Here is a 26570-nt window from a genome sequence, read left to right as displayed (position 1 = left end):
TGGTCATTCCAGCTTCGTCATCTGACTCTCATCACGCCATCGTCACCACATCTTTCATGCCAACCCAATAAACCAACTTGTCTAATAGCTTGGGCCACTAGACATGTTCTCCTGGTTGTGATGCCGTCGTGGTCGTTGCATCGCCGTCATTCCAGCTTGGTCATTTGAATTCACTCATACCTTCGTCATCATACAGTCATGCATTCTTTCTCATACTGTCGTCGTAATGGTGTCGTGTTCATTCCATCGTCATCATTCCGACTTTGTCACCTGACTTTTGTCATGCTGTCGTCGTCACGCTTTTCATGTAGGCCTAGTGAACCAAGTTGTCTAATGGATTGGGCCACTAGGCATGGGCTCGTAGTTATTATACCGTTCTGGTCATTGCATCGCTGTCATTTTAGTTTCGTCATCTGACTCTCGCCGTGCCGTCATTGTCATGGCTTTGACGCCGACCCAGTGAACCAACTTATCAAATAGCTTAGGCCACTACCGTATTTACTTGCATAATGAATGCACTTTTTTTCACGTAAAATATGCGCAATGTCGGCGGGTTCATTATGTGGGGAAAAATTTCGAGTGTTTTTTTTTACGTGGCCACCTCAAAAAAAGTCGCTGTTACGCCTGAAAGGCAAACCCTCGATTGCGATAGCAAATGCATAGACAGCTACACGAAGTAAGGATAATAGTTTTATCAGCGATATAAACTTGCAGACATTCGCTAACTATGTAAATTGACAAGCATGGTGTCAGCGCGCACAGGCAAACATGATCACATCGCACTCGATGACCGCGGACACTCGCTGTCAAAACGTTGGCGTGAGGAAGCGCGGCAGCAACATCGAGTGAAGTGACCTTCGTGCTGTGTATCACTTCAATGCAGGCTGAGCGGTGAGGACAGAGTACGCACAAAGGTATAAGCCGCCGTCGCACTGCTAGACTCGGCCCCCCCAACGCAGATAGCTTTTAGGATAAGGCCGCCCCTCCTCCCTTCCCTCCCCCCGACGCCATGCGCGCGACGGAATACGGTGCATTTACTCCCCGCTTTCCTCCCTCGAACACGAGAGATTGAGGCACAATTGTTGGTGCCAACAGCAAAAATGTGCCTGGAGAGTCCATATAATTGCTATTGCAACAAAAGTAGGAGACACGTACAATTGGCGTCCAATTCGGTGTCCGATACAATTGTATTCGCCGGACGCCTTATCGGATACTGAATCGTACCTTGTCTCACCTACTTAAGGGTGTGTTCATTATGCAAGGAAGAGAAAAAACACACTTCTTGATTGGAGGGGTGTGTTCATTATGCGAGTAAATATGGTATATATGTGCTCCTGGTTCTGATGCTATCATGGTCATTGCATTGCCGTCATCCGACTATTACTTTGCCATTGTCTTCATGCCATCATCGTCATACAGTTGTCATGCCTTCGTTGTGATAACGTTGTCGTGATGCCGTCGTAGTCATTCCATCGTCATCTGACCTTCGTCATGTTGTCGCTGTCACGCCATTATCGTCATATATTTGTCATGTATTCTTTATCCTACCATTGTCGTGATGCCTTCATCGTCATTCCAGTTTTGTCATCTGACTCTCGTCACGCTTTACACGCCGACCTAATGAGCCAAGTTGTCTGCTAGATTGGGCCTCTAGGCATGGGCTCGTAGTTGTCATGCCGTTGTGATCAATGCATTGCTGTCATTCCAGCTTTGTCATCCTACTCTCGTCATGCAGTCGGCATACAATCATCATGCACTTGTGATACCGTTGTCGTGATAACTTTGTGGTCATTCCATGGTCGTCGTTCCAGCTTCGTCACCTGACTCTCCTAAAGGCGTCATTGTCACGCTTTTACGCCAATCCAATGAACCAGCTTCTCTAATAGCTTGGACCATCGTGGTCATTGCATTTCCATCATTCTAGCTTAGTCATCCGACTATCGCCATGCCATCGTCATCATGCCTTCGTTGTGATGTCATCATAGTCATTCCATCGTCTTAATCTGACATTCGTCACGCTGTCACCATCATGCCATCATCGTCATACAGTCGTCATGCATTCTTTGTCATACTGTCGTCGTAATGTCTTCCAGCTCATTCCATCGTCATCATTCCAGCTTCATCATCTTGACTCTCGTCACGCTGTCGTAGTCACGCTTTACACGCAGACCTAGTGAACCAAGTTTAATAGATTGAGCCACTAGGTATGTGCTTGTGGTTGTGATGCCGTCATGGTCATTGCATTGCCATCATTCCAGCTTCGTCATCACACCATCGTCTTCATCCCAATGCCCTCTTACCATTGTCATGCCATCGTCATCATATAGGTGTCGTCATGCATTCGTTTTCATACCATCATCCTGATGCCATCATGGTCGTTCTATCGTCGTCATTCTAACTTTGTTGTCCAACTCTCCTCATGCCACTGTCGTCACATGATCGTTTTCATACAGTTGTCGTCACATCATGGTTATAGTACTAATGCTGTCATCGTCACGCCATCGTCATCATACATTTGCCCTCACTCCATTGTCCTCATGCCATTGTTGTCATGCCGCTTTAATCATTCTGTTGACGTCATTCTATTGTCATTGCGTCGTCGACATATAGTAGTCATCATGCTGTCATGCTTATGGCCGCCTTTGCAAGGGAGTACGATAGCAACGCGGGCTCTTACTGGAGAAGAGTGTATGTGCATATAGCCAAAGCAGCAGAAGTCTCAGAATGACCACTACAGATTTAGTATAAATGGGTCTTCAGCAGTACCATTAGTGCCTTTATTGCATGAATGCTAATTGCATTATCGTCGATAGTCATCGTAAGATGGGTTCTGCCATAATTTTTATTTTAATGCCCAAGATAGGTTCCCTAATCTTTTTTTTTTCTTTTTCTTTTTTTTAGGTAATTCAGTGCATGCCTTTGAGTGCATTGTGGGCCATCGTGAGTCTTGCTCAGCTGAGTCGCAGTGGTAGCACAAGCACGTGTAACATGGGTTGCATAATTTCAGCCTAACAGGCTGTATAGTTCTTTTATTCAGTACAGTCGAATTTCGATATAACCACTATGGATATAGAAATTTTGAATATAATAAAGTAAATATCTAATTTGGTTGGTCATTCATTATTTCAATGAGAACTATATGATGCTACCGTACAGTGTAGACCGCTTATAACGTAAGTCGCGGGAGTTGTAAAAATTCGCGCTATAAGCGGTACTGCGTTACAACCAAAGCATGCTTTTTTCGGTTTTTGCCTATGCCAAACGGGCAACCCACCTTTCTAACACAATTTATTACATATTTCACTCGCACACACATGCAACACAATTGCAACGCAGCACAGAAACAAAGTACTCATGACAATTGCGGCATCAGCGGAAGAATGCTGTTATTTTCGTCTGGTGATTTTTTTTAACAGCGCTTCGAACAATTTCATCCTCTACAAGGCTTAAGCACTGAAGCGCTTTCTCACTCTAACTGTTCTTCACGCAGTACATCTTCACTTTGCTGAGGTATTCCAACGCATCTTTACACGGGACATCTGGGTCTGGCGTCCGGTCGACATCAGCGTCACCGTTCGACTCGTCTCCGGTTGCAAGCTCCACGCTACTACGCATTGCTGGGGTGATCGCATCATCTGTGCTCGCTTCCTCGCAGACAGGAAGCTCTGACTCACCGGCATCGACCTATTCTTGGAAGATGTCTGTGGCGGAAACAAACTTGCTTTCAACGAGGCTGGACCACATGTCATTGGTGTTGACCGTCTCATCGGCAACATTGTCGCTCGGCTCATCGGCTTCAAGAGCCTCTGCATTGCGCATGAAGCCTGCTTTGTTGAAGCACTTCCTTATTGTAGTGGCTTTTACCTGCCACCACGAAGCGGCAACCATATCAATCGCACCCCTTAAATTCACTTTAAGAGGCTGCTGCTGCTGCATGCTCAGCAAAACTCTTTCGCAGATGCATTTTTTGTAGAGCGCCTTTACGGTTGCGATGACACCCTGGTCGAGCGGCTGACATTTTGCAGTCGTGTTGGTAGGCAGAAACTTTAACTCGACTGCAGTCAACTTTGGCTTGATGTTGTAAGCTGTGCAATTGTCGAGAATGAGCGTGACCTGTTGCTTCTCTGCCACCATGTCTTCATCGAACTTGCAAAGCCAGCTTGTGAACATGTCTTGCATCATCCACGTCTTTTTATTGGATTTGTATGTCACTGGCAGGCACTCTTGCTTTTCAAAGCAACCTGGCCTTGCTGATTTTCTAATGACAAACAGGCGGCACTTGTCGCTTTCATCCATGTTAGCTCAGAACAACACAGTTATGCGCTCTTTTGAACCTGAACTTCAAGCTCGCCATGCTGTGCGCGAAAAAATAAAAAAACTGCACATAGGGACTTCTCTTCCTTGAAGATTTGCCTGTCTAGGTACTACTCAGGAGTTGTCGAGTTGCCGGTTTTACTCTGTTCGTCCCTAGCGGAGCTCACTGCGCGCGAAGTTGTGTTATGAGAGAAAATTTGTTGGCTTTTGTTCCTTGAATATCTGACTTTGCCTTGGTACTACGGAGGAGAGCTTCCTTTGCTTGTTTTGTATGCGTTTGTCCCTAACGTTGGCTTCCGAGACTTGGTTTGTTTACGCGACGCTGGCTTCCCGCCGCCGGTGTTGGAACGGAGAACACTCTGGGCTGGTGGTGACTAGGCACAACTGTGGCTGCTGTTAAGGGATTGATGGTATTCCTAAATAAATGCATCACTGTTTTGATGATCCAAATATAATCTCACTATCAGGGAGGGAGCAGTCTACCTGACTGGAGCAGTATTTTGTTATTTGTGGTGTTGCTACGCTGTGCTCCACAACACCCCAACGACCGCTGTTTCGCGTCGGCACCCGCACTGGGGCACAAACGAGAGCAGTATCTGCTTGCACAAGAGCGAACGCTCGCATCGTCGCACTTTCACTGCAACCAACAAAGGAAAACTTACCGTGTCGGCGTCATTGTTGTCGCCTGAACACACGGGCACCTTCACCCCGCTGTATTGTTCGCTTTTTTCGCTGTGAGCGTGCCGTGCCTACTTTCGTCGTTGAAAACTTGAGCTACGCGGCTTTTCAGCAGCGAGGCGTGTAGCGTTGTCAACTCAGGCACAACTCCTACCCGGGGCATGGAGTTTTCTATGACCTGGGGGGGCGGTGAGACGAGACCGCAAACGTACATGCAGGCTAGCCTAGGGACAAATGCATACAAACCGATCAAAGGAAGTTCTCCGCCGTAGTACCCTAGGCAACGTCAGATATTCAAGGAGTGACAACTCCTCAGTAGTACCTAGACACAGGCGAATCTTCAAGGAACAGAAATGCCTATGTGCAGTTTGTTTATTTTTTTCGCACATGCGCAGTTTAAAGAGCATGGCGAGCGTGAAGTTCAGGTCCCTTTTGAGGCCTTGCGGCCAGAGCAGGCTTCGCCTCTCGACACAAGAGTGCGGTTGGGCAGAAGGTTATAAAATACGCCAGCTTCATCGGCATTATATACGTTTCTGTCTGTATACGTGGACAGCATGGATTCCAAATTTAAGCTAAGCCAGACTTCGATTTCGAACGTACATGCAGGCTAGCCTAGGGACAAATGCATACAAACCGATCAAAGGAAGTTCTCCGCCGTAGTACCCTAGGCAACATCAGATATTCAAGGAGTGACAACTCCTCAGTAGTACCTAGACACAGGCGAATCTTCAAGGAACAGAAATGCCTATGTGCAGTTTGTTTATTTTTTTCGCACATGCGCAGTTTAAAGAGCATGGCGAGCGTGAAGTTCAGGTCCCTTTTGAGGCCTTGCGGCCAGAGCAGGCTTCGCCTCTCGACACAAGAGTGCGGTTGGGCAGAAGGTTATAAAATATGCCAGCTTCATCAGCATTATATACGTTTCTGTCTGTATACGTGGACAGCATGGATTCCAAATTTAAGCTAAGCCAGACTTCGATGGACCCGTCGACATCACTGCTTTCACCGCACTCCACTTTGCAGCTGATGCCATGGCGATCCTTGAATCGCTGGATCCATTCATTAAGTGGGATGAAGTCGTTGTGGCCTAAAAGAACACCAAGGGCTTGGCTTTTTGTTGGAGCATGGGGCCACTCACTGGTATGCTCTGAGCCCTAACTTCATGGAACCATCTGAAGAGCGCTGCGTCCACGTTCTCGTACTTCGATGTACGTATTCTCTTCTGTGACAGGGAAGACGAGTCTTGCTGCAGTCGCTGCCACAATTTGTCCTTGTTCTTGTATATATGGTTGACACGGTTGTGTCGGAAATGCCGTATTTGGCTGCCACCGACGCCTTCTTCGGCCCACTTTCTATGTCCCTTATAACGCATTCCTTCGTATCCAGCGATAAGGCATGCCTTTTTCTCACACTGCTTGAAGACGCCGCCGATGCCATGGTGACAAAAGCCCAACAACGCACGTGCACAGAGGACAACTACGACACGATGAGATGACAACGTGCACACACCAAATGCAACAAATAGACTGAAAAACAAGAGTGCGTGCGCTATCGCTTCTACTCAGCGCAGCACGCACCCTGATTGGACGCTGCTATAGTGATGCAAACACGCGCCCTCCTTCCTCCAAAGTCTCCCACCCTTCTCCTCTTTTTTGTTTCGCTTTTCGCCGCTGGTCTCCATGTGCACGCCCATGCTCCCCTCCACGCACGGCCCACGCGCCCGGCAACCGTGCGGCCATGCGGGCCGTGCTCTCAATGCCTCCTAGAAAAGGCTGTGCTCCGTGCGCCGATTTCATGGTTGCGCGCTTAAAAGAACCGTGCTATAACCAGTATTCTGCTTCGCACGCCTACGCAATAAGTGATTCGCCTATACATTGAGTTCTATGGGAGACATATCGGTGGTAAAAAAAACCCACACTATAACCGGTCCTGCGCTAAAAGCGGTTACGTTATAAAGGGTCTGCACTGTATAATGAAACTGAATGAGCAAGAACAATATTGGTTACAGCGAAGCGACTGTTTGTTCACTTTCAGCTCAAAATATTTATTCTGGTAGTGAAAGTGGTAAAATACTTGGAGGGGGCAACTTGGAACATCACATTCATGACGCATATGTGCATTTTGACCAGCGGCTTGGCTTGTTTGATGCAGCCATTGAGCCAACATGCTGATCCTGAATGAACTTGAACTGTTGCATATTAATGACAGCGCAAAGTGTGTGTATGTAATTTAGCACTGTTCCTGTGTCACATATTGGCAAGGTAAACCACTGACAGGCCATCATAATCCACAGGAAACCCTTTGCTGGCCCATCAAGGGCATCACGCTTGCGTTTCTTCCACATAGACGCAGTAATGAATTTTCTTTCACTGATATCGCTGTGTATGCTAACAAATATTGAAGTTAAGATATTTTCATGTCGGATGCAATTTTATAACGAAGTTTAACTGTCTGTTCTTTAAATAAACTGTTCTGTAAAATAAAGAAAAAATGCAGGTAAAAAATTAGCATTTATAATCAAGATGTTTCGTTCTGAGCTTGTACTTGTAGATTCATATCCACAAAAAGCTAAAAAGAAAAAAAATTTTGCTAGGATGCAGTGAAAAATCTGACTTATTTATACAGGGCAACAGAACGAACGAGTGATAGTGAAGTGTTTCAAAACTTTGTGTGTGCTGCCATGGCTCTCTTTTTTTGATGCTTTGATAGCATTCTTGCCTCCAGCTGCAAACTTAAGCAACCCTAGGGTTGCTTTTAATATGCCTAAAATTCATTTTTACAGCCAACGGCTGATTTTCCGGACGCCTGATTTTTCGGACGGCTTCGCGGCACCGCCACGTACCCCATAGAGTCAACGTATAAAAACGTCGGACGCAAAAAACCTTTGCCGTCCGCTTTTCCGAACTTTTTGCCATGACCGCAGGTCTGAAATGGTATTAATTGAAGCTACCGCCACTGCCATTTTGATTATGTCACCACCTTGAACCGGCGCTCTCGCACGCAGATCCTCTGGCAGCCGTAGCCACCACTGCATCAACACTAGGCCTAGCTACTTCGACGTTCACTACCAAGCTTCTTGCTGTTTAGTGCCATGTTTTTCATTGAAACAATGGTGCCGCTGTTAGAAGGGGCACCAACTCCGCCTTTGTAATCCTCGCTAATGGCTTTGAAGCTCGGAAAGAATGGAGCGTTGCATAATGACGGTTCTCGAAAGTCAGCTTCGCTTCAACACAGTAGTGTTACGCGGTGAAGCATATGCAATGTATTGCGTTGAAGCATACCAAGAGTGGGAAGGGGAAATTGTCATGGGACATGTTTTCCTTGATTATACTCGCGGGCACCCGCCGTCTCCTATCACAGTACGAGCACCAATATGCCTAATAAGTGTAGTTGCAGGACTTCGAGCTATTTCGGACGTACCTGTGGCAATTTGAGCCCTTCGAGGTAGTAAAAGGCATGTGTTCATTTTTTGGGACATTTTCGCTGCCCCTAGGGAGTTGAAAAAAATGAGATGTTGACTGTATATGCTTGGGACATCTTCAGACTTGCCTTTGCTATACATGTGTTTGATCCACCTGCATGTTAATGCTCCATCTGCATTGTTTGCTCTGCCTGCAATGAATCGCAGGTTTCCTAGCTGGCATTTTTCTTTTAATTATTCTTAACAATTTATCCTGTTTCTTTGGTAACATCATTGGTTGCATGCATACATAAGTATTTTCACTACATAGTTCATCATCTGTGCCATGAATACTTGCCAACTTGCCCAACTTTCTCTGCTTCTCTCTTCCATCTGTTAAAAAGCCATGCTTAGTGTTTAGAAGTTGAGTTGCGTTCAGCAACTTAGCTCGAAGCTTTCAAATGCAGAGCCTCTCGGGAAGCATCTGCTGTCATATGGATGAGTCAACACACATTTTCACTGGAGCAGTTCATTGTGATTAATATTAATGGCCCTGTGATGCCTGGCAATGCATACTGTGCCTCAAATTGAAGCATTTGAGTTTTTCTAATTCATAAATGGGAAAATTTAGTATATCGTGTCCTTTATCCACAGAAATGCTGACATCAGTAGCCGATATGGTGGGAATTGTAATCTTAATAATCCCATTGAGTTGCCCTTTTAAGTGCAGTATGGTTAAATTTATCAAGGAGCCATGCAAACAGTACGAGCAATGAATGTCTGCAGAAAGCAAGCTTGCAACCAAGGAAAATTATGAAAGGGGAGATGAAACAGCATTCAAGCATGAGACTAGAACATATACGGCAAACGCATAAAGAAAAGCACATTAGAGTGAGACCTAGCGTCATCAAAGGGACCTGTGAATACACAGTGTGTGGGTTCTGGAAAAGTACTGATTTAGAGTTGTTTGGAAATGTTGCCTGCAACAGAGCAGAGGACAGTGCTTTACTTGTACACCGGTGCAAACCACAACTCTGAATTTCTTGCAGTGTGCCCAGACTTTGTGTACATTCATTTTTTTCTCGGTTACCACACCCCATTACTTGAGGACTCTACAGGGTGCGGAAAATGTTTTTGCAATTAAATAAAAGCCCATAAATATGTTTGCAATGCACTGTAACAAACTCACTTTTATGTCAATTTGTGTGTTATGTCTTACATACACAAATCCAAATCTGCTTTTCGAAAAGTCTACATTTTGCGCAAAAGCAAGCCTTGAGTCGCTTTGGAAATGCACTGATGATGGCATGGATGTGGTCTAATTCACTCCATTCCTTTTCTAATGCCTGATGAAGAGCAGCCAAATTACGGTGAGGAGCAGAGCAGACTGGTTTTTAACGCGGACTACACTAAATAGTCGAGCATGTTTAGATCCGGGCTGTTTAGTGGCCATTCTGAAATGTGAATGAAATCGGGAAAGTTTTTCATGCACCATTTGTGCACCACCTACGCCTTGCGAGCCGGAGTGGAATCCTGCTGATACGTCCACTGATCGTTTCTGAAGTGTGATTCGGTCCAAGGCAGACCCTCCTTTTTCAGGACTTCTACATTATTACATCACATATGACATCCACTTTCTACCAGATAACTTTCACTGTTCACTTTGGTTCCCTGTTACAGAAGAACCAGTGGCATCCTTCATCAGAAGTGATAGCCCCAAAAACCAACAGTGATTGAGGGTGACAAAACCTTTAGGCGATCCTTCCACTAACGTTGGCTTTTAAGGCTTCCTGTCAATACCCTATCGTGTGTTGGTTTAAAAACTGCTTGATATTGAATACTGCCTCGTAAGTGGAGACAATACCGCAATGGGGTGCCATGGTGCTGAAGCATTTTGAGCAGGTCCTTGTATCTTTTGACGTTGGTCTTTTTCATGTGCTCTGTTAGTCTATGAGGTTTTGAGGTTTCTGGACCCTTTACTAGTGCAGCTTCTCTTTCACAATTCTTGAGACTGAACATTGAGAAATTTCTTCAGTTTTGGCCATTTGACTTTTTTAGAACTGATTTCTGGATAGTGTGGGAACTTTTGCTGCACCCTGTAGTGCATACAGCGATGTAGTTCAAAAAAGATGCTCTTCAGTGATGATCTTTTTTATATTGTTGAAGGGTGCATTGAATAAGGCCAAGCACTCTTGAGGAAAAGGTAATAGGGCTGGTGGCTGATGCTCACAAGTTCATGATTTCACAAAAAAATGTTTGCTTAAGGCTTGTAAGACTGTTCACAGTAACAATTAGGATACATTTGGCTGTGTTATGTACATTTAATTGCACTAAAATAAAATTTTGCAATTTGGAATGCAAAGAGAGGCAAACCTGGTGGTAATCTTATTGTTTCAAAGCTCTTAATTTCAATACTTGCCCTCTCTACATGCAGTATGCATTCAGTGGTAAATCTGAGGCTTTCTTTAGCATTTGAACTTAATGACAATAATTTTTCATATTGAAGGGACACACTTTCACTGTTTGCCACTTTCTCCAAAATTGTCGCATCACTTCCATTGATGCCATTGTGTCGTCACACAGCTGGTGCTCACAGCACCAACATCGTTGGCCTTTGAGACCAATGAAATATTATAAATAATAGCTGTCATAATTGTCATCACCCGATTTTATGCCCGCTGCAGGATGAAGGCCTCTCCAAGTGATCTCCATTTACCCATCTTGCACCAGCTGACACATCCTATGCCCACAAATTTCCTAATTTCACCATAGCACTTCATTCTCTGCCATCCTCAACTGTGCTTTCCTTCCCTTGGCACCCATTCTGTACCTCTGATAGACCACCTGGCATCTGTCTTGTGCATTACATGGCGTGCCCAATTTGGCTAGAATATCGGCCATTCCCATTCTCTAATCCACAGTACTTTTGCATGGTTTCTTGGCATTACGCCTATCATTTTTCATTTCATAGCTCCTTGCATGATCCTTCTTCTGAAGCTTATTTGTTAACCTCAGTCTCTGCCCTATGCGTTAGTACCGGTAGAATGCATTGGCTGTACACTTTTCTTTTCAAGGATAGTGGTAAGCTGCTGGTCATGACTTGGTAATGCCTATTGTATGTGCTCCAACCCATTTTTATTCTTCTGTAGATTTTCGTCTCATGATCCAGGTACTCTGTGACTAATTGACCTAGATAAACATACTTTTGCACAGATTCTGGAGGCTTACTGCCAATCATGAATTTTTGTTCTCTTGCCAGGCTTTTGAGCATTACCTTACCATTACCCCTATCATTTCCGTACCATTTCCTTACCACAAAGAAATAAAGGCCAGCCGAACCATTGCTGGCAGTGGCCGATTGGATCTGTGATGGGGTATATGGCCTTTGTCAAAAGATTTACAGCTTCTTTGTAAGTAAGATTTGTTGCTGAACTCTTCAGTGGTGCTGCTGTAACACATGGGCTTCAAATTGGATCACTCACTCTCACTCTCCATTCCTTTGGATCAACGAAAGTAGATGGGGTAATGACAGGTCTGGTCACACCTACAGGGGCTTTGAGAAATGACAATTAAATACTATAGTACTGGCAGCATTAAGAGGCTAATCTTCACTGTATTCAGCAAACAGCATAAAGGCTGCTGCTGAATGTTCCTTTAGGTGCCTCTGGTTGTTTGGGCTCATTTATTGTTTAGTAGCCACTTGAAACTGCGATGCATCATGGCAGGGAGGAAGAGTCACAATTCTTACAAAAAGTGGCATCGAAATCTTTGATGCACCGTACAAAGTTTTATTATCGTGATTGCATACTAACTGTTCAGGCATATAAAAAGGGTCTGGTGTTTTCCTGTCAACAGATTTAACCAGTGGTGTTAATGTGCATGTGCACAGCATGCACTGACACCTCTTCTAAGGGTGCATTGCAAGGTATAGGAGAATGATTTCCTTGGGTGAGCCCCTTTTAAGCGTGACCCGCTCATCCTGTCTCTCTTTACATGGAGTGCAGCAACTGAGCAGCGAGGGCTAGCAGACTGCGTGTCCCCGGGGCCTGCCCGTGGCCGAGAGGGTGGCTGCAGAGACGACCCCAACAACCTGGCCACAGTGTTCCCTTACCGCTGCGTTGTGTGTGGCTTCTGCTCCTTCACTCAGGACACAATGATTGCACACATGCGCCTCCATTCGGGTCAGACACTTCGCTGCCGAGCCTCGGATGCATGCTGTCAATACAGCACCCCTTTCGAGGATGTGCTGCGTAAGCATGTTTCCACAGAGCATGCTGATGACGATGCAGTGGCACGGTGCCCACATTGTGGGATGCCATGCAGTAGTGCCAAGGTGCTGACGCGGCACGCAGCAGAAAGTCACCACAACCTGGCGCTCAAGGGCCGCTGTGCTGACTGTGCAGTGATGCTGTTGCGGCATTTTGGACTGGTGGCCGAAGCAGACACTGCTGTCCGGGTGTTAGCAGCACCTGTGCTGCAGGTTCAGCGATTGAAGCAGTCTAGGAAGCAACCCAAACCTCGAAAAGTAGTTGTCTGTTGCTCTGATCGCTGTGGAAAGTCTCAGCTAGGTTCAACAGCTCCACGACGTCGAAGAAAACGTGTACCATCACGCCTACCTTTAGGAAAGTCCTCGCTGAGTCTGTCATGTCACCACTGTAAATTGGAAGGTGGATTGCGGCGTAAGAAGGCATTCAGGTGTCACAGTAGTTACCTGGTCCACATGTACTGGTGCCACTTAAGAGAACGACACCGATGCTCCCGGTGTGGCTTGGGGTTTAGGCATGGCTACCAGTGTTATCTTCACTCAAAAAAACAGCACAGCTAGCCAAGGCCTTTCTTCAGATATCTTTCGGTTGTTGTTGTTTCCACCGTGATAACAGAATCCACTGTTATCTATATTGTCCTGACCCTAGGTACCTGTGCGAAGCACCCAGTGAGTTTATATTTGTCACATTGAGATTGTGAAGACAAAATATTGTCCTGATGAAAGTAACTTGGTTAAATGGGACTTGCAAAGCTATCTTTCAGCCCTATTGTTGAGTCTCCAGGCTGAAGGTGCGCTTACCATGTTTTCTGGGCAAGTGTGTGGTTACTCCACAATAATGCATGGCACTTTGAACTATAGCTGTAGTTCAAAGGTGGCTTTTTAGGCTGTTCTCATTGTATCCTTGAAGCCATGAAATGTAAGGTAAACATGGGCTTTATTTGCAGAGTAATAGCAGACCATATGTGTTCATGTAGCACTTGAATATTTCCTGTGAGAATTTCATTTAACATATAATATGGATTAATATTGCCAAGCCAGCTTCGCTTGATGTTTTAGACTCCACTGTTGAGTGTGCAGTGCCCAAGTTACCTTTATCAGTACATATTCTTTGAGGACAATTCTAGTTGCAGAGATGTAGCATTTACTTTCTTGTTATTTACATTTGAAGTCATATGTGACATAAATTTGTTTTTATTAGCACTTCTTTATAGGCAAGGTTACCATAAGGTTGTGTGCAATTTCTCTTACAAGAAACATGCTGTGGTAGAGAAAATACTAGGTTGTTATTGCCAGATGTTGCTCTCATTCATAGATTTATAGACACAAAAACAGTGATATGTCATATGTTTTCTCAGCTGTACACAAACTGCCATTATACCAATTACTGAGGATTGTCCAAACACAAAACATTCTTGAACACCATGCTCATGTACAAATTGTTATAACTGAGCTGGAAAGAAAGTGGGTGAGAGTGCAATTTATTCTTGCTATCTATATGTACAGACAGGGCATATATGTATATACACACAAATATGTGCATTACACTGTTTCTAATTGATATTTAAAGCCATTTGTCATAATAAGCTGCCTTTTTTTGGCATTGAATATCTTTGAAACTTCATCTGCCAAGAAAAAAAAAGGGTATGAATGTGAGCTAGTTGGTATGAATTCATTGATAAAAAAACAGCGCGAAATGAACACGGACAAGGGAGGACCCAGGACTAGCACTGTGTCCTGTGTTCCTCTCTTGTCCGTGTTTAAATTTGGAACACAGGACAGCACTTGTCCTGTGTTCCTCCCTTGTCCGTGTTTATTTTGTGCTGTTTTTTCACCTATTCGTATACCAAGATAGCCCATTGGTGACATTCCATTTTATTGCTGGGAAATCTTCTGGATAGAACGTTCTGTCATCAGTTAAAATTTTCAGAATTATACCGTCTTGAAATGACAACTGATTGCCAAGTAACTTGGTAACGTCAAATAAAACTAAATTGAATTGAAATGCAGCAGTATATTTCACTATTGTATACCATGTGGCCTTGTGGTGCTACAAGTTCTGTTGGTTTGCATGGTAGAAGAGCTGCATATTGCTGAGTTAGGATGGACACTTTAGTTTCGTAGTACAGTGTTTTTGTGCATTCTGTGATTCTGGATGATTGAAATAAATTGAGGAATAATACTGTGCTGGGCATCCTACCTCACATTTGTGATACAGTAATTCAGCTGTTGCTTAATGTTTACTGATCATACAGAGTTATCTATATTAAGTTTCAGAATGAAAGCATTTGTGTTTTAATGCTAAGCATTTCTACTGTTCTGAGTTATTTGAATACCATGGTGTCAGTTTTCATATGTCCATATTCATGGTGCTTGATTATGTAATGCCTGGAGGGCATACTAAGTCCAGGGTTCATTAGAGCTGTATGTAGGTTCTAGAGTTGAAATACTTGTCTTTGGAAATTTGGACCAAAATATTTTTCTAAAGCAGCTCAAAAGCATGTTACATTTAGGGTAGTGAGTGCATTTTTATTTCTTTACATTTGCTGTATGACAAAGAGATTCTCTAAATGCAAGTGCTGTGACATCGCGGTTTTGAAATAAAGTAATAAGCATTTTAAATTTAACATCAAAGGAATAAAGTTGTGGAAAAGTGAACTATTTTTAGTTTTAGTTGCACTCAATGTATGTTTCATTTACGCTCAGAGTACGTTATCAGTTATTATTTAACTTTGGCACGTACATATGTGAACACTCACTGTCTGCTCTATATATAACTTTCCTGGACTCGTAGTGAACATCTTTTTTTAACAAAATTTGCTGGGACAGAAATTGGGTTATTCTTTTGTTCTTTGAGTGACTAATTGAAATTTTGCTGAATGTTCATTCACAGAAAACATTTTAAATCTATAAGATTCAAGTTCTTACACTTTGCTTTTTGTGATTGAAGTTCTAACTTTCACGTTGCTGTTTATCATGATTTTTCTTGTGTGTGTGAATTGGGGTTCTCTTTCCTGTTAGTTCGGCGACCAGATTGCTTAGCCTTAGGCTGCTGTGCTGTTTTTATGAGCTTCCATGTCGTTTTTTTTTTTTTTTTTTTTTTTTAGCTTTGACGGGGCAAACCATGGGGCTTTCAAATACTCTGTTTTAAAACCTGGCCATCTTGGGAGCAAACTTGTATGTTTCCCTAGTGCAGCAGGAAAACCATTCATTAGCTGTGCCATACAAGACTTTTTTGCTCTACTTAAATATGTTCTGGGGTATACTATATATGGCATGGACACAGAGGTTGTGGTTATAAGCTGCAGCCCCATGCTGTAACCTCCATGTCACCATTCCGCAAAGATGTGTTTAATGTAATTTCATTACCAAACTGTTAAGCATGCTTTCATGCTAAAGATGTGTGTGTGTGTGCACATGTTTGCACATGTGTGTGTGTGTGCGTGTTTTTAAATGAGACTTGTATGGGCTACTGCGCAATTAGGAAAACATCTGAAAAGGTGGCACCAGTACATGTTGTGTTACGGTATAAAGAGGAATTGGCCATTGCTTATAAGCAGTTGAAGGGCCTATGAAATTTGTGAGAGGCTGAGGATGTGACCTGGTTTATGCTGCATAGGGAAAACTGTGAACTGGTATTCCAATTCTCTGCATTTTGCTCAAATTTTAAGCAAAGGATATGATTTTAGTGGGTTGAATTTGTAAAGCTAGAAGTGTAGGTATGGTATTGAGGGTTGCAAACATACTGGATGTAGAGCAGCCGTCGTACAATGAGAATTCATAAAAATTTCGGTCTTGGGTTGGACACGGAAGATTTGGAAAATTAATCATGACTAATGAAATAACATTATGATGAAGTACTGCTGTTTTCCTTTTGCATCTACTGATGCAGTTGTGTGATGTCAGTACTTTCCTTTATTTAATTTTAACTTCATTTAGCAGGCAATACTGTTTGAAAATGTTGAAAACTTCCTGGCATATGAACATGATGAATTGATTTTGCGAGTCCTTTTCTTTTTTTCTTTGACGTCACATTGACTCAGTTCAATGTCTCACAAGTTCAAGTGACTGGTGGGCTATAGCTGTTCTGGAGCCATACAATAATTGTATACCACAATAATTGTGTAGCTTATTTTTATTTAAGCTCACTTGTTTAATGTAATGGATCATTTGATACTGCCATGTAATTTCCTAAGACATAACAGGAAGCAAGATTTATGCTGTTAGCAGGCCTAAAACAGCAGGACTTTCTAATTAAAGCATGTCTTTTGACTGTGTTAAGTACACTTCTCTGCCTTCTCATTTCACTGTGATCCTCTAAATTGCTAGACTGGCAAAGTCGCAACTTTTCACAAACTTGGACGATGTCCACATGAAACGTTGAACTGCGAGGATGTTATGACAGTTAAACTAAACAGAAGTGACACGCACTATCTAAGTGCACCATTTATTTGACCAAAGAAAATTTGGTTTAAAGACTTCTTTCATTGTGCAATGGTGCTTTGGCTACAAGCATACATTTTGTACAAAATATAGCAGCTCTGCATTGTGACAGGCATATTGCTAATTCAGTGGTAGTCAGCTTGATTGCAGAGTAGCACTTTTGGGCTCAATGTATAGTGGTCTCATTTGGTGGTGCTGTTTTTCGTGCATAATATGAACTATTTCTTGACCTGGCTGTGCCTGAATTTATTGACACCCTGGTTTGCAGCCTTTGCTCAAGCAAATACCATACACCTGTACATAAATCTATGTATACATTGGACAAATTGCTGTGACACCTGGATACCTAAAAACCAGAACCATGTGGCATCCATCTTCCAAGAAACGAGCCACAGTAACTCTTCTTGTGGTGTTTTGATTACTGCTTCAAAATATGCATGCAACAATCATACCTGTATGTCAAAAAGTTACGTAGCGTCCATAGTCTGTAGAAAGTCTCATTTCTTGCAATATTATTTGTTGTTTGCTCTCATCAGCATAGTGCATGTGTGTACTTGGTTGTTGCAAGATCTGTGAAGTTCTTTGTGCTGTCAGCTTCGATTGGTTTTCATTTTGCTGCACTATCCTCATTTTACTCGGCATTGGATTTGTGGTTGTGTGTGATGCATCATACCATTCTTTTCTCTCTCCAAAGCTCTGTTTCACACATTTAAGAAGGAGCTAAATAAAAAAAAATGATTGGTTTTGTTTTTTTACGAGAGCTGTTGTTAGGCTGTTGTGATAGGAAATGTGGGCCCAGGATCTCAGATGCGCAGCGGGGAAGACAATACACATAGAAAACTACTTTATGGCAGCGGACAGGGCACAAGCATACACGTAAACGTACAAATAGCATAGGCAAACGACCTAAGCATCACAGTAAACGACCAAAGCGATTACGTTAATCTCAGTATAACACTAAAGACGTCCTTCGTCCGAAGTGTCTTTATACAGCACAGTGCGTCCTAGACCGAACGTGGGAAGCTTGCGAAGTCGTTGACAACTACCTCATGCTGTTGCGACAAGCACAGGTCCCGGGCAGCGTGTTGATTTAATCTTCTGGGACTTGCAAGTGGGCACGTCGTAGGTGTTCGCGATGGAAACTTCCCGCAGGGTGCTGGCAGAAGTATGGGACCATTGTGTCATCCATGCGGGCCTGATGGCGCTTCAAAAGTGCTACTGCCCAGCACACGGTATACAAAGCCCCAAGCGTCTGATCGAAAATGGCGATGGCCACCTGCACAAATTCTTCCCTTCAACTCATTTGGTACACATAACCAACCAAGCCAAAACTGAGTCATGACAACTGTGTACCGAATCCTTTGTATCTGGCTAATTATACGTGTCACTTTTATTCGCTCCAGCATTTCTCACTTTTCAGAACAGCCTGGAATGTGTGGGCATCTCTGCAAGTGCAGCTGCATTTGCTCAACATTGCATTAAAATTTGTTTTCAGGTGGAGCAGTTTCTCACACCTACAAGTTTAGTTATTGCTTATCTTGAGGTGATCAGGTGACAAAACTTCTTTTTGTCCTCGTACCAAATCTTTGCAGTTATACTTGTTATGAGCAAACTTGATGCTGTTAAAAAGCTTAGTTTTTGTTCGATTTGCAAAGACGTGAGCACGAACAGCTTCAGTGTCACAAATTGTGGCAATTGTGTGTTAAATTTCTTTGACATCTTCACACTGTTAAATAGCCAGACCACAACCTGTTGCGCCATAAACTCTGTTTTTCCAAAGCAGTGCTTTGCTTGTGTTAAAAAGCTATTGTTGTCAAAGCACTGAACACAGTTGTAGTTGCAAGCTAAGAATACTGTAGCAATTGCACATTCAAGGGAGGTGTGTCAGCCAACCACCTTTGTTTTTTTTAAAGGTGTGCAGATATGAAATTTTAAATTTCAAAGTGGATTTGAATAATGAAAACGAAGTACGAATCGAATATTTTTTTTAATGCAAATACTATTGGTTTTGCAAAAATGAAATTTTTTTTCACCAACCAGGGGTACGACAAAAAAAGCAAGTTTATTGCACAGCAAATAACGTACAGGAAAACTATGCTTTGTGGTGAACAAAATTTGTTAGTACTGCACTTTTGCTTGACAGTATCATAACTGCAGTTATTTAATGTTGTCGTGAAGGAAGGATAGCTGCTCGACATGTTTGGGGAGCATCAACCTACTCCTGCATGTCACGATTTCTTCAGACACCGAAAACTGCTCACTGGACACGCTAGTGTCTGGTATCACCAGGTATCTTCGCAAGCCCAGCCAACACTTGGCACTGTGCTTACACCACCACTCGAATGGATCTTCTTTTTGGCCCAAAATTTCATCATGCATACATCTTTCAGCCTGTGCTTTTAGCAGTGAAAATTGCTGCCACAAGCAAGTGAAAATTGGTTGATGAGCTTATGAAAGGCTTTCCACAGTGCTGACGTGGAAGGAGCCTCTTCAGAAACTTTCGTTGTTTCTTGGTGTTGAAATTTTCCAGGTTTTCCATCCCGTTTGCCATTGAAGCATCCTGGTGGTAGTCAACTACTTTAGAACGAAGGTCTAAAGGTATTGCCAAGCTTGCTACTTAGTCAAAATGTAGTTTGAAAACCATGTTTTTAGGCACTTAGCCAGATTAGTAGCAGATGCAGATGTTTCCACCTGGCAGCTGGTGTTGTCCAGATGCATGAAGATGCAGTACACTGTGGTTACTTAGCTGATAGTGTATCATAGACAAGCACCAGCAGTGGCCCTATGATAGTGCCCCTTTTACTTTTGATATGCTTCACTGCATGGCAAATATGCTTTGCTGCATAAAATGGCTGTGCTGCGGCAAAACTGACTTAAGAAAACTGACCAATTTTGGGGGATTCGAATATTTTGGACTAGTAAAAGTGTCCTTCGAATCGAATATTATTATTTGCACGCTAGCTTTTTTTTTCGTTCCTTCTTTTTTTTCCTGTGTTGTGCATGCTTGCTTTTACATTCTCATTGGCGCATCAAATCATTGTGCTGTTTTTTTCTGTACCCACTTGTTTGTAATGTGCTACCACCGTGTCAGGCTCTCAGATGTTGGCCTGATCGTTGGGCACCATGCAAACTTAGGATTGAGATTTCAGTATGTCAGCTGATACCAAGAAGTTGATACCACCAAGAATAATGCCTGTGCTTTGCCTCAATCCTTCAGCATGGAGCACAGTGCACACCTTATGATTATATACGCAGGGGTGAGATCCCTATGCCAATTGTGCCATTTTGATAAAAATGCAAATTCCTGTGCCAAACTGCACCAAACAAAGAAAATTGACTGGAATTTCCCCACGCTGCGCCAGAACGGCTTCGGATTGTGTGCTCCGGCAGTGGCCATGAACAGTTAGCAGATTTTTTCTCGGAAAAAGAGTGTGGACGTTTACATTCCGCACAGCGCGTGACGGCGCCTCCCACACAGTTTCTCCCAATTTTGGCGCTTATAACATTGAACTTTCGGCTCTTCCGGCAAGTGGCCGGCGCGCACGTTGCCACTCCCGGCTGTCGTCGCTGCTGTCGGAACGGCCAGAGCGGAAGTAAAGTGTACTAGAATACGGCATAGTGAGCCAAGTGGCGGCGGCACTCCCTAGCTTAGGCGTAAAGCAACAAAAAAAGTAGGCAGAGTTCACTGGTAGTGAACTAGATATTAAGGCGGTGCGCGCTGCAGTGGGTTCAGCAGGCGGCCGTCTCTGTCCCCAGGGCCAGTATAAAGTAAAACTATTCCAATTTGTTTCATTGCGATAGCAATTATATGGACACTCCAGGCACATTTCTGCCGTGGCCGTGATGTTCCGTATAAAGTCCAAGACCCGCCGCGGTAGCTCAGTCAGCTAAGGCGTTGGGCTGCTGAGCACGAGATCGCGGGATCGAATCCTGGCCGCGGCCGCATTTCGATGGAGGCGAAATACAAAAATGCTCGTGTGCTTGCGTTGTAGTGCATGTTAAAGAACCCCAGGTGGTCAAAATTAATCCGGAGCCCTCCACTACGGCGTGCCTCATAATCGGAACTGGTTTTGGCATGTAAAACGCCAGAAAGAAGAAGAAGAAAGTCCAAGGGCGATAACATTGTTGTCGCATGCCGTGTGCTGTATGTGCGAGTGAAAGCGGTGAGGAAGCGCGCAGTATTCCGTCGCGCGCAAGGCACGGGGGGGGGTTCTACTCCGGCGACTGGTGCATATGGCCCCTATACTGAAAGCGATCTGCGACGGGGACACATTGTGCCGAGTGCCGATAGTTCCTGTGCGCTGTTTTTGCCACTTCGTTCGCGTTCAGGCGAGAGGCAGCACGAAGGTCAATTCGCTCGCTTCTGCTTCCTCACTCAAGCGTTTTGACAGCGAGTTTCTGCAGTCGTCGAGCGAGATGTGTTCATGTTTACCTGTGCGCACGTGACACCTTGCTTGTTAATTTAGTTAGTGAGAGTAATGTTAGGTTCTTCTTGTATCACTCCTCCACTTGGGCGTCCGAAACGCACCGCCGGAGGTGGTCTACGCAAGTGAGGAGTACTGCTGCTACGAATAGCGGTGACAGGTTCGCTGGAGACTTCCTATCGCTTTGAAGCAGATGCAGATGAAGCTAGAAGAAAGTTTGTATTTACAAGAACTATTTACAAGAAATACACATTGAGTTGCAAGGTGGAACTGGCATCCATAGGGCGACCCTATATTGGCAGCAGAGCCGATGGTGCGTAGCACCTGAAGTTGAGTCCAGAACGCTTGGTCAGGGCAACGGGGCCATGTTTTCTACCCTTTGGTGCCTTGCCCCAAACGTTTACAGCCCAATCACCACCGAGTGGCTATGAGAGTGATCCGCCGGCGCACCAATCACTAATCCTGTACTAGGATCGTCGTGTGAGTTGTCTGCCAGCATTGCGCTTAGTCCAAGCACCCTTTCCTTTAGTACCTTTTACAGTGTTTAGTTTTTCTCCCTCTAAACAACATACAAAAAACAACGCACAAAGGGGGGAGGGTGACAAATGCATAGCACGACACTCTTGCTCAAAGCCACAGTGCCCACCACAATGGGCACAATAACATGCTAACAGGCAGCACCTGCAAGCTAATGCGATTGACCTATGCTGCGACCCCTTCCGTGCTCTTACCTCTGTACACCTTTTGGAAAAACCGATAGCAATGTAGCTGCGGGCTATAGCTAATGCTGTCAACACGACACTTCAGTCAGGCTTGCGTACCCCGGTTGAGTAAATGCTTGCTCATAGAAGCTTTTCACGATGGTCAATTGGCAACAGTCTCCGAAAAGGGTTGCCAAAGCGGTTACAATGGGAAAGGTGCACACGGTGAATAATGGGTACGGCGTTCACGCATTCTGTGCCGATGACACATCTGGCCTGCGCACATCAGGAGCCAGCGGTAGTCACGGACTTCTCAGCTTTTGCTGTCAGGACGACCGCACGAGATGTACGTGACGAAGCACTGATATTCACTCACCTTGAAGTCAGCTTTGTGCACTATTGGGTGCTAATCGCGTCGTCATGCGCCCCCCCACGTTTGCTCAGCGCCAGCCGGCTCTAATCGCCCCTCCGTGTGTCAGGTATAATCGGGCAGTGTCCTGAGCGGTGAAACTGCCTCATCTCGGCGCCGTCACCATGACAGGCATCCACCGCTGACCATCAATTATCCCATTGTGCTTCGCTCGTCAAGCAAGGACCATCGGCAACATACTGCTAGCTGTTACTCTACCCTTTCTTCGCAGCTGTTTCGTTCGGTGAGACCAGGATGAAGGGAAACGCCAGTCCCAAGCTTTCCGAGCAGCAATTAAAGAATTGCACTTTTTAGCAGCAGGCTTACAGTAAGCAAATGTTTACAAGTTTATACGTCAAATAAAGCTACTATGCTTACGTCACATAGCTGCCTACTAATTTGCTATCGCAATCGATGCTTCGCCTTTCAGGCGAGTCTGCGACTTTTTTTTATTCCAAATGCACCATTTGCCCTTCGTGATAGGTCAAAATGGCTCAGGCCTCGCCCATATGAGCACAAAAACACCTTGTGGTCGATTGTGGCTCTCTGGGTCTGAGGTGACATATATGCATGGTGACCCTGTAATTATGTTACCACGTCGATTGGACCGCATAATTTGAGAACATTTTCTGCTATCATCATGAGCATCGGCGCGGGAGTATATAGTTCGGTCATAGTGCCACCGATGTTTTCGGCTTTACAGGAACGCATATGCCGTGCCGCCACTTGAACCACACTTCCATATTCTAGAACGCTATAGCTACGAAGCGCGCTTCTACCGGCCCACGTTCTGATTGGCTTGCGGCAAGGCTAAACTATTTCTATTATATAGAAATTACTTTCAGTGAACCACAGTAGTTCATAAATCTGGCTTCTCCATACGGTCTGTTGGTGAAGCGCATTTCCAGGCACTTCACCCACACTGTCGAGGCATTAAAGAAAAATGCATTTATAAAAAATTTCTTGTGCTACTTTTAGAAATTTTGGACTCACTATAAATGCCAAGAGAAGGGAAGCTCAGTCGAGGACGGCAAAAAAACTAGGCAGAGTGAAGAAGTTACGAAATTCGCAGGCGCAAGTTGGAATCTGCTAGCGCAAGACATGGGTAATTGGAGATCGCAGGGAGAGGCCTTCGTCCTGCAGTGGACATAAATATAGACTGATGATGATGATGATGATTGCAGAGTGCATGTTTTTTGTGATTGCTACCACTAATTAAAAATCTACAGGCACTATTGCCAAAATTTGCATCCACTAGATGGTTTCGGTATCAGGCTAATCTGCTTCAAAATTCAGCTTATGACGTTGCTGAATACATTTGCAGTACAGTGCTCGTGTTGGTTTATACTGTGTTCCGTCGTGGTTTCGAAGTGCGTTGTCATATTCTATATTCCATTATTCCACCAAAATTCTGATTGGCCTGTCCCAAACTGCTTCAAAATGAAATTTTATCAGCTCCAAGTGCTTCCAAAATTCAATTTTGTCTGCTCCAAAATGCACTTTTACTTGCTCCAAAAATTGCTCGGAAATGAAATTGGGCAGTCCCACCCCTGTATACATTGCACTGTCAAGCAGTGGTATGTCAGCCTGGTGTAGTATACAACTGTGCTTCTGGTCTGGCTTTAGTAAAGTGTAACCACAGCGACCATGATTGTCAATGCTGTGTTTGTGTGTGTCGGAGATGAAAGATGCCATTTTTTCCACTGTTCTCTTGGCATTGAGATAGACAAACTAAAAAAAAGAAAAAAGCATTTTGTTACCTATGATAATACAACTGTTTATTCAAGCATTTTCCCCCCTCAAGTGTTGACTTTTACTGATTAGCAAAAAGGAGAAGTCGAGTGCAAAACTTGCACCAGCTGCACACCATGTAGCTAAATGACAATGAATGATGCAAGGCATCATGGCATCCAAAAATACTATTCTCTGAGGCCACATCACGAGTGTTGAAAGCACTAAAAAGTGGGAAGCATGGTGTAAGTGTAGGCAGATTCTATCGTTAACACAGTAGCGTTAAGGGCCCTGTGTCACAGAAAATTTGGTGCCGGCATCGGCGGAGTTGTCTATCAGAGAAAATCATCCTGAACCATGCATCTCGAACCACGCATGTCCTCCGCGTGATGCATAGGTGTTACTGAACTAATTAAATTTCTCAAAGTAAAATGCGTCAGAAAAGTCGTAAAGTATGACTTACGCACAGCCTACAGACATGATAGCGTAGGATTGTAATTTGAATATACGAGAAAACATAATTCTGTTACGGTCGAAACTGAAACACCCTCTTTGCTTGTGATTAGTCGCTGCTTGTAGCGTCTGCCTTACGGGGGTATGAGACATTGCTCTGCCTTGCATTGCCACCGGGATCGGCCCAACACTTTTTTCTGTTGACGTTACGCCACAAAGAAATCCTGGGATCCTAGCCATAGACGGCTGTGCTGTAAAAATAAATGGAGCTGGGCAGGCCATGTAATGTGTAGGGCAGACCATTAGAGTTGCAGAATGGATGCCAAGGGAAGGGAAGCACAGTCGAGGATGGGAGATAGTTAGGTGGGGTGATGAAATGAGGTAATTTGCTGGCTCAAGTTGTAATCGGCTAGTGCTAGACTATCCTGTTCTACTTTTAAAGGCAAAGCTTAAGCACCCTCCATGTTTTTTTGCCCTCGCATGTACTTTTCATTTACAAAGAGGAATGTGTTATGCTTTGGTGATGCTCTTTGGCATGGGGACAGTAAAAGGAAAACGAGAGCATGAAAACAATGATGATGACACTGGAGCAAATGATTGACTCAAGTTTGTATGCACTAGGAAGCAAGATTCTTGATCCCATCAAGTACACTCCTGCACAATGAAATGCATAGTAATCTTTCAGTACCTGATAAGATCACCAATCTGGCCGTACTACCAAACAACACACTCTGATGGTTCCGTTTTGTCGAATTGTGCCAGGGAGGTCACCATGCTAATCGATTTTCAATGTTTTAGGGCAGATGTACAGCCCATGCACACTGCATTGTTTTATGGAATATATAGCACACACTGCAGTCTGGGCTGTCTGCATGGCAAGTTTGGTGAATATTATTCATGAATGCCAGACAAGCTCTGAGGCAATGTAGCATGTTTGCATGGCTTCTGTGGATATTGGGCAGTAGTTTGAGGTGTAAATCTGGATGAGGTTCATGAAGACTTCCGTGTTAGCCCTGGGACCAGCAGGATGTGGTAGGACCACACGTAAGGTGTCAAAGCAGTGCATTGGTATCTGATCTATACGAAATATGTCTTGCATCATTGAAGGTAATATTTGGCTCTGCATCAGGGACTTCCATCTGAGCCACTATAGCCAAATATACATTAAAATGTAGCCAGGTGACCATGCACACAATGAGCACCCATGATCCTTTTCCTATGATTCACAGCAGCAGAGAACATTAAATGATGCTATGTGAAAAGATTGCTGTAAATGTAGCTCTGTCGAACATGCTCACTTCTACAGAATGTAGTGGTGTTGCTATTTACTGTTTGTGATATTGTCCAAGAACAACTATCCTCCATTTGGCAATCACAGCATTCACTGTTTTGTAAGTACAGATAACATTTCGTTGATCAATCAAAACTGCAGCATGAGCACTGACAAGTTTTCTTTGTACTTAACTACATTTTAGCACTCATTCTCAATGTTGAATGGTAAAAGTTGAGTGAAAACGAAGTGTGAAACCCATCTTGTAAATTTTTAGCATGTGTGTACAACCTTACTGAAGTTGCTGCATGCAGAGTTGCATCGATTCATTTAATTCCTTTCTACTATGCCTTAAGGCAGCCCTTTATATAAAAAAGTTCATCATTGCTAGCATGTGCATATGTACAAAACATATAGGAACTAATTACGAGTGAAGGGAGGGTGCTTGAAAAGGTGAAGACTCCCACATACTCATACAGCACATCT

The 26570-nt window shown here is 44.0% G+C and overlaps 1 protein-coding gene across 1 annotated transcript in view; it reads left to right on the top strand.

Moving 5' to 3' along the window:
• LOC119464457 (zinc finger protein 135) overlaps positions 1-17851 on the top strand; it is a 71889-nt gene extending 54038 nt beyond the window's left edge. The window contains exon 7 of the mRNA XM_037725450.1: positions 12394-17851. Coding sequence (XP_037581378.1) covers positions 12394-13214 — 821 coding nt within the window. The 3' untranslated portion in view covers positions 13215-17851. The remainder of the gene's footprint in view (positions 1-12393) is intronic.
• The last annotated feature ends 8719 nt before the right edge of the window (positions 17852-26570 follow it).

The sequence above is a fragment of the Dermacentor silvarum genome, chromosome 1 (genome assembly GCF_013339745.2).
Source record: "Dermacentor silvarum isolate Dsil-2018 chromosome 1, BIME_Dsil_1.4, whole genome shotgun sequence".
NCBI classification, from domain to species: Eukaryota; Metazoa; Arthropoda; class Arachnida; order Ixodida; family Ixodidae; genus Dermacentor; species Dermacentor silvarum.
This window is presented reverse-complemented; position numbering and strand designations above follow the sequence as displayed.